This window comes from Cryptomeria japonica, chromosome 11 (assembly GCF_030272615.1).
Source record: "Cryptomeria japonica chromosome 11, Sugi_1.0, whole genome shotgun sequence".
Lineage (NCBI taxonomy): Eukaryota > Viridiplantae > Streptophyta > Pinopsida > Cupressales > Cupressaceae > Cryptomeria > Cryptomeria japonica.
This window is the reverse complement of record NC_081415.1, coordinates 538,522,604-538,531,423: the sequence shown is the minus strand read 5'-3', so window position 1 is coordinate 538,531,423 and position 8,820 is coordinate 538,522,604. Positions and strand designations below refer to the sequence as shown.

General features: G+C 30.4%; 1 protein-coding gene across 3 annotated transcripts; it reads right to left on the bottom strand.

Moving 5' to 3' along the window:
• Positions 1-471: 471 nt before the first annotated feature.
• LOC131048695 (deoxymugineic acid synthase 1) lies at positions 472-4,896 on the bottom strand. 3 transcript variants are annotated; one of them, XM_057982756.2, is made up of 6 exons: positions 4,797-4,896; positions 4,317-4,444; positions 3,954-4,129; positions 1,437-1,677; positions 1,112-1,291; positions 472-901 (listed from the first exon to the last, which is right to left on the bottom strand). In XM_057982756.2, the coding sequence occupies exons 2-6, from the start codon at positions 4,437-4,439 to the stop codon at positions 674-676; spliced, it is 948 nt and encodes a 315-aa protein (XP_057838739.2). In that variant the 5' UTR covers positions 4,440-4,444; positions 4,797-4,896; the 3' UTR covers positions 472-673. The 3 variants fall into 3 exon arrangements, with proteins under 3 accessions (XP_057838739.2, XP_057838738.2, XP_059069713.1); XM_057982755.2 differs by lacking the exon at positions 4,797-4,896 and adding an exon at positions 4,574-4,739; XM_059213730.1 differs by lacking the exon at positions 4,797-4,896 and having other exon boundaries at positions 4,317-4,560.
• Positions 4,897-8,820: the final 3,924 nt, after the last annotated feature.

The window sequence follows — 8,820 nt, the reverse complement described above, 5'->3', positions numbered from 1 at the left end:
TCATCCTCACATTCCTCAATTTTTTGTATGATGTTTAATGCACAAATAACTGTCTTTAAATATCATGATATAGCAACATGTCACACAAATATGTGTCATGCTCAGTCCACTAAAGTTAACAGAAGCGTGCAAGAAACTAAGAATTAGAATTACAATGCGTTTCCACATGTGTCAAGATTGAACTAAATCAATCCTAAGTCACTCAAAAATGAACCCTAGGGTAAATGATAATTTTGAGTTCGAAAATAAATGTGTGGAAGTACAGATTAAGGTGCAATGATAGAGAGAAAATCAAGTTGAAACAAATGAAGCTAGGAATTGGACAATGAACCCAACTTAACACCAAAATATTCCTGTTCAATATATTATATCAGCAACATTTTCATCAAGAAAGACAGAAAACTGAAAGAAAACTGACATTACATAAATATATAAAATCAATTCAACGAAAAAAAAAAAGGATTCAACCTTTTTTTATTAAAAACTTAATAAAATATACAATTAATAAAATAGGTTTACAATTATAAAGCATATATGAGCCTCTTAGAAATTTTAGAATCCACAATTTATATAACAAAATATATTAGCTGAAATGAAGTTCATATTTCCATTCTACAAAGCTCGCTGATGCATGCACTTCTTGATTATGATAAATTGTTTCTTTCTTTTAAGACTAGATCTCCCCGTCCCATAGCTCTTCAACAGTTCTATAAGGGCTAGTTGTGGAGTTTACAAGATGTTCTGCCCTTACAATTTTCCTCTGCTCAAGCTTGTTAATTTTCTCAGAGTCTTCTGCAGTTAAACACCAGTCAAAAATTTGAAAATTCTCTGTTATTCTTCCTTTATTGAAGCTTCTGGTGACAACACACACTCCTTGCTCTATTCCCCACCTCAACAAAACCTGCCAAAAAAAGTTTCCAATTTGATATAAACTTAATTATCAGCCAAAGTTACCAATGACTTAGAGTGTAATGAAAGGAAATGGGTATCCATCCATCAGATGTATCATGGTATATGTTACATAATTAAAGTTTTGGTTTCTCATGAAAATGATAAGTGAAGTGATCACATTCTGATGGCTGAATAGATGTTTCCCTAACAAAACACATACCTGTGCTACGGTCTTCCCATGCTTTTGAGCAATTTCCTGAATGATGGGATTATCCATCAGCACGCTTGATCCCCATGTAGTGTTTTGCCCTCCCAGAGGAGACCATGCACATACTTGAATTCTCTTCTTGCTGCAATAATCTCTCAATTTTTTCTGCTGCCACATTGGATGCATCTCTACCTGCAATCTTCACAATTAACATTTGATTTCCCAAATACCATTTGAAAAGGTGAAATTGTAGGAAACCTGTATAACAAGCAGCTGAAATTGTAGTAAATCTATATAACAAGCAGCTGGAATTGAAGTAAACCTATGACAAGCTTACCTGATTAGCAGCCGGAAGAATTTTGGCATAGCTGAACAAGTCCTCAATCTTTTTACAGGAGAAGTTGCTCAAGCCAATGGCTTTAGTGAGACCCATCTCAAAACATGTTTCCATCCCTCGCCAAGTAGATTTGATATCCAGGGGCAAAAAGTCTTCTTCTTTAGGTGGGAGAGAATATCCTTTCCTCAACCTTACAGGCCAGTGGAGTAGAAACAAATCCACGTATTCCAGCTGCAAATTCCTGCATACAAAGAGGGGTAAACGATTCATAACTAAGACAAAAACTGTGTTTGAACTCAAGGCTGCAAGCCCACATATTTCCATTACATTATTGGGTTAGGCTGTAATTAAGTATCTGCTGGTGAGGTGGGTTGCTGGGGATTGGGGGGATTTAAACATGTCATACAACAATGTGTAAATTGTGACTTCTTTATCTTTGGACACCTTGGCATCTGAAGGGTAATGTTGAGTGGATAAATAAGATTATCATAGTTATTGGGTTATTAGGGAGACACTAGCGCAATTTTTAGAGGATTAGGGTTTGTTTAAAAAATATTTTACAGCAGAATCGAAGCTCAAATTTCAAGGATATAATGGGATGATGAGAGTTATTCAATCCATTAGCAACCTGTGACATTATTGCTTTGTTTAAATCTATATAGGTTTTTATTTTTTTAGGTAAAGATTTTTGTTCAGAACTTCCTGTTCTGAACAGAAAACCCAAAAGAAAATTAATTTTTTTTTTTTAAATTTATTTGGATGGCAATCTTGAGTGGATAAGAATTTATTAAAAAATTACCTTTTTAATAAAATTAAAGGTTAAATCTAAAAAATATAAGAGATGTTAGAATTATTGAAGTCATTAACAATTCATAATTCAATAACTTTTCTTAAGCATCTCTGAATTTGTATTTTTTTGACTTAGTAAAATAATTGTCTAAAAAATCTGAGACTTCCTGTTCTAGAAAGACTAAAAAAGAAAACACTTATAATTTTTTCTATACTTCACATTTAAAAGATTTTACGTACAGATCAAAGGTCAAATCTGTCAATGGACCCTTAAAGTCTTTCTAAATGTAAGGCCCCAACAACATAAAGGATGAAACTCCGATTCTATTCTGACGGACTTCTATTAAACTCGGATTCTATTCTGACGGACTTCTATTAAACTCGGATTCTATTCTGACGGACTTCTATTAAATGGATACCACTGGGTCCTTACCCCTCTTACCTCTCAACAAAGAGGTTGCAGCATAAGAATTATGATCTTATAAATAATATAAAATCCTCCATTAAAAAAGAGATCAAATTTGAAAACTAAACAATTGAAATTATTAACCAGCAATGACTCAATAACCTTACTTAAGTATCCGTCAGTATTTATTCTTCTGAAACCCTGCGATCTTCCTTCCCAATAAAAATTACAAAACACGCAAAAATCTCATATATTTTCCAAAATTAAACAACTGATAAAGATCACAGTACCTTAGGCTTCAAAATTAATGATTGATAAGATTACAGTAGTTTAGGATATAAAGGGATGATCGTAGTTGCTGAATCCATTAGCAACCTGTGACAGTGTAGTTTTGTTAAAATTTATACAGGTTTTTTATTTTTTAAGTGGTAAGAATTTTGTTCAGAGACTGTTAAACTTCTTGTTCTGAGCAGAAGACTAAGAAATTATAAAAAAATATTTTTTTATTTATTTGAAGGGCAATCTTTGAGTGGATAATTTTTTTGAGAAAATCAAAGATCAAACCTGAAAGATATAAGAGAGAATTATTGATGTCATTAATAACTTATATATTAATAATTTTATTTACTGTATTTTTTAACTAGGAAAAATAATTGTCTAAAGAATCTGAGACCTGGTCTCTTCTAAAAAATTCAAAAACAAAACACCCATAATTTTTTTCTGATCTTTTGTCTATAAGCAACTTCTCATTCTAAGGACAGTTTACAAAACATTTATTTTACATACAGAATCAAAGGTCAAATCTGTCAAAGACTCTTGTCTGTTGGTAAAATTGAATGGTTCTCAATGAGCCTAGCAGAGATCAAGTCCTTCTAAATGCAAGACCCCAACAACATTAGAGATAAAACTCGCATTCTATCCTGAACAACTTGAAATGAATACAGCTGAATTCTTACCTCTCCAAAGAAAAAATTTCAGCCTAATAATTGTTCTCTCCCATCAGATAACAAAATGAAATCTTACCTCTCCAAAGAAAAAATTTCAGCTCCCATCAGATAACAAAATGAAATCAAATTTAAAAACTAAACAATCAGAATTACTGGAAAATCAGAAGTCAATGACTCAATAACTTACTTTACTTAGGCATCTGTCAGTATTCATTCATAAAGTGGTAAAAAGTTTGTTTTAAAACCCTGAGATCTTTGTTACCAAAAAAAGAATACAAAACACCGCAAAAATCTCATAAATTTTCCAAAATTAAACAACTGATAAAGATCACAGTACTTTAGTCTTCAAAATTAATGATTGATAAGATACAGTACTTTAGGCTTCTGGAAATAGCAGCAAGAGGATCATCATGTTCGTCATCCCACAATTTAGTAGTAACAAACACTTCTTCTCTCTTGACAACACCACTTTGGAAGGCCTCCATAAGTGCTGCTCCTAAGGCACCTTCTGAGCCATAATAGCTTGCAGTGTCAAAGTGTCTGTAACCAACCTATATGCCATTGACAACCCAAGTTAAATGCTTATTTCCTTTTGTTAACATGTTCAAAAACAAAATTTTATGCTAACATCTATCTATTTTGGCAAAGATGTATGAGGGCAAGAGTTGTAAATTTAAAATAATGTATGAGAAACAGGGTATCAATTATATTTTCTAGTCAGTATAAGGTTCAACTCACCTGCAGGGCCACTATGACTGCAGACTTAATCTCCTCAAATTTGTTCCAAGCAGCAGTCCCAAGCCCTATTACAGGCAATCTTCCTCCTCCGTTCAGTTCTCTTGTTTGACCCACAAATTCCATATTTGCTGCAGACCAATAACTTTCAGATTTAGATCGTCAGAATTTATCAGACAACCAGTACAGTATCTCAAATTCTTGCTTTAAGTACACATGAAAGAATAAAACAGAGCTCTATCATAGGTAGTATTTATTACAATTTTGACACTTGCATGACTAATTTCTATGCCTCGGAGAATCGAGCTGTGTGTGAAATGCGTGGAATGCTGACGTTTTCGATTTGGAATTATGGTCCAAGTACAACATTAACAGGTTGTCTCTGTCATTGCTAGATCCATTCTCATTTTGTAAAGGTATTGCTGTCCTTTCTCATGGACTATCTAGCACCCAAAGAATCCCAAGCAAAAATTTAGCACTCACCTCAATGATCGCAGCTTCTAGCAGTTTTCTGCAGTGAGTTGAGTTAACAATTTCTTAATCTCCAGATTAGTCTAGGGAAGAGTATCAGTTTTCAATGTTCTATTGGATTTTAGGGGCAGAGCATCAGTTAGGGTGCATGTTTGGATTATTCTTCATTGAATTTTATTAATTAAAAGTTCATTAATAAATTATATTCGTTTATTTTTTGGGAAAAAAAAGTTATTAATCATATCAATTGTGCATCTTTATTGATACAAATAGTGCATGATTATTGGAGCATTTGTACATTAAGTACTGGATCAATTGTGCAAATTGTTTGGTTGTCAAAGCCAAGGAGTAATGGGGCAACAGAGAATATGGTGCAGATGACACTTTGAAATGACCACTTTTTGACCCTTGCAACACATAATGGATCCCACAATGTTCCTCTTTACTACCCAAAAGCTGAAACAATAGCTATAAACAATTAAGTTTCATATGAAGACAACCAAATAAAAAAATTGTCCAAATATGATGTCGGGACCATCATCGTATACATATTAGAGATATCAGTTTTACACAATCTACTCTGTATATTTATTTGCATTAACATTGATCCATCACAACAATGGAGTAGAAAAACATATCTTATTTAATATACATATCTTAAATATTAAAAACATATTAAATTGATCTATTTTATTTATTTACAAGTTAATTAATTATTAAATTTTGTAATTATTGTATTTATTATACACATGAAGATAGCCATCATGTTTATTTTGAAAATATTATGTTTATTACTAAATAATAATGATATTTTGATATGTAAATGGCTCTGAAATTTAAGATAAAAGATAATAATTTTTGTTGTTAACATATTCAAGTCGATCTTGAACCAGATTGAAATCCTTGCACTGCTCCTCAATGTGAAGGCCATCATAGATGAGGTTAAAGAGCTGAAACGAAGGATGGACGTCTGTGATACTTAGATTAATAGTGTTAACAAATTTTGGACAATGATGCTGATAAGGAGGAGGCCAGGGAATTGCATAAGTTCCTCTTCAATGAATGGAATAGGGTCGTTGATATGATAGGGGTTCGCAAGTCGACCCCTTAGGTCTTTTCCTGCTAGTTTTGGTTGGGGTTGGTGTCCCTTGTTTTGTTGGTTCAAACTCTTGGTGTTTTTTGGTTCTAAAAGACTTTGGCTTATTAATTGTTTTTGTGTTGTGATAGTTCTGTAAGGGTGTTGTTGATAGTTCATGCTATGTAAAGGGTCAGTACCCTAGTTTTCACTGTTTTTTTAATCAAAAACATATTCAAATCATTATACTTCACCTCATCTATAATATTTTTCTATATATGTTATTTATTATCTAATGAATTATATTGATAGCTTTTATTTAAATTATACTTGTTAATTTAATGAAGGTTTGTAAAAAGATTACACTTAGAAATTTTGTTTTCTTAAAAATATGATAGATTGAAAAAAATCACATTACCAAAAGTACTAATAATTAGTACACTAAAAGATTAAAGAAAAATAAAAAATAAAAAAAATTACTTAATTAGGCCGACTCATTTTATTTGATTTCATTTCATTTTAAGCAATGAAGCAAGTTTTGTCGATCATACCGTAAGCAAGCAAACAAAATCTGCATATTCTGTCCATGTTTGAAACATATGAAAAGGATAATACCTATGTCAATCTTATTTAAAAAAGATAAGCCATTTTACTTTAAATTCAATTCTTATTATTTTTTATATAAAAAAATATTTATTATAGATAGAAAAGCAATTAAAAAAAAAAGTATATTTATGTCATTGTCCCATCCACATCAGCTTTATGAGCACGTGTTGTACATTTGAGAATCTTCCTTTATGAAGCAACTAAAGTTGGCCATAGTTCTTGTCATTAATTTTTTAATTTTTAGAACATGCACTCACCTTTCACGTTCCATTGAGCTTGTTTAAGATTTATAATATTTAAATGTTTTAATAATTATTAAAAATATATTATATTTAAATAATTGGTAAAGTTAAATTATAATGGAAATATATTATTAATTATAATATTTAAATGTTTTAATAATTATTAAAAATATATTATATTTAAATAATTGGTAAAGTTAAATTATCATGGAAATATAATATATATAATTAATATATAATTATGTATTGGATTTTATAATATTGTTATTTAAAACTACTAAAAATTATGAGATCATTTAAAATTGGGAGATTGTGGTATATTCCTTGTCAATTGATCTAGTCACTACCTACCACATGGTCCCTTCTGTCCTCTCTCATACTTGGCATGTGTTGTTGGTTACCACACCTTACGTCTATTTTTTTCCATAGTATCATTCTTTTGATGGCATCATAAGAAATTATATAATTACATTATATTAATTGTAATTAATAATAAATATTATTTACATTATATCTAACATTATATAATAATTTATAAATTATATTGACATTATTTTATAATTATAGAAACAATCTTGTTATTCATAGTTATATTATATTTACATTATTAATCAATAATGATATTATTTAAATTTAATTAATAATGATATTATTTAAATTCTATAAAATATTATATATAAATAATATATTAGTTTAATACTATTTTGTATTAATATAATTAATATTATATATAAAAGTCAATAATATGAATTGTAGTATTCAGAGTTTAGTTTCTAAATATGTAATTTATTTCAATATCAAGATGATAAAAATTGATTTTCAATAGGCTCGTGTAAGATAACCATATTTTGACCTAAAATCCTTTTGGGAAAAGATTTGTAAGACACTAAAGAGTAATGGGATTTTTTTGGTATTTTTTTCCAAATATTTTGTCATTAACTTTTTATTAGCTATAATTGTTGTTTTGAAAATCCCTTGACAATCATAAGTAGACTTAAACTTAACATTTTTTGAATTTTTTTTTTTCCAAATTGAAAAGAATTGTGTAGATTAATGCCATACAATTTGTTTTTCACAAAACTCAAAAACAAAAAAATAAGAAAACCTGTGATTTCAAGTTTATGGACCAGTTTCATAAAAAAAAATCAAAACATAAAAAATAATTCAATTGTAAAACAAATTACATATTTGGAATCTAAACAAGATCAATAATGGTTTTTCTTTGTGTTAAAAAATTCTACAAAAAGGTCATTAGAAATATGTCTAAAGTCATAGTTTTCTAGTGACATAGACATGACCTTCAAGTTGCAAGTCCATGCAGGTCCAAAAAATAATGGTTAGCCTTAAGCCTGTTTCTGACCTAAAACTCATAGCTCAAACTGAGCCAAGAATTCAAAATTTCAGGAATGAGATCCCGTTTCATGAACGGGATCTCGTTTTATTTATTTTTTTAAATCTAAATGGCTCAAAAAGGGATGGGATCTCGTTTAGGATACATGATCCCATTGTTTTAAAGGAAATGGATCTTATCATGTATTTTGGGAGCTAAATTTTCAGTACTAGTCAATGGTAATCCATGTGGATTTTTTACCTCCTCCCAAGGAGTTAGCCAAGGGGATCCTTTATCCCATTTCCTCTTTATTATTCTAGAAAAAAGGGTTTAAGCAGATCCATTAAACATCAGCTGGCAACTCAATTGTGGAAAGGAATTTCAATATTTAACTCACAAGTAACAACAACTCATATCCTTTTTGTAGATGACACTCTTTTGTTTGGAGATGCAACCATGTGGAAGCCAAGACCATCAAAGCCTGACTTGATAAATACTCCTTTATTTTAGGTCAAAAACTGAATCCAAATAGGTCAAAAACTGAATCCAAATAAGTCCAAGGTCTTCTTCTTAAACACCAAGCCCTTAATTGCAAGCATATTACAAAATTTTTGGGCTTCAATTTAGATTCACTACCCTACAAATACCTTGGAATCCCCTTCTTTGTTGGCGCAAACAAATCTTCATACTGGTCTTCATTATTCTCTTCCATTCAGAACATAATTACTTAATGGAAAGTAAGCAACTCTCTCTTGCTGACAAAATTTTGACAATCAAATCAAA

Coding starts and splice junctions, on each gene's coding strand:
- LOC131048695 (XM_057982756.2), bottom strand. CDS start 4,439: ATGGAATTTGTGGGTCAAACAAGAGAACTGAACGGAGGAGGAAGATTG. Junction 4,130..4,316: donor CAGTCATAGTGGCCCTGCAG/GTGAGTTGAACC, acceptor AATGGCATATAG/GTTGGTTACAGACACTTTGA. Junction 1,292..1,436: donor TTCTTCCGGCTGCTAATCAG/GTAAGCTTGTCA, acceptor TGAAGATTGCAG/GTAGAGATGCATCCAATGTG.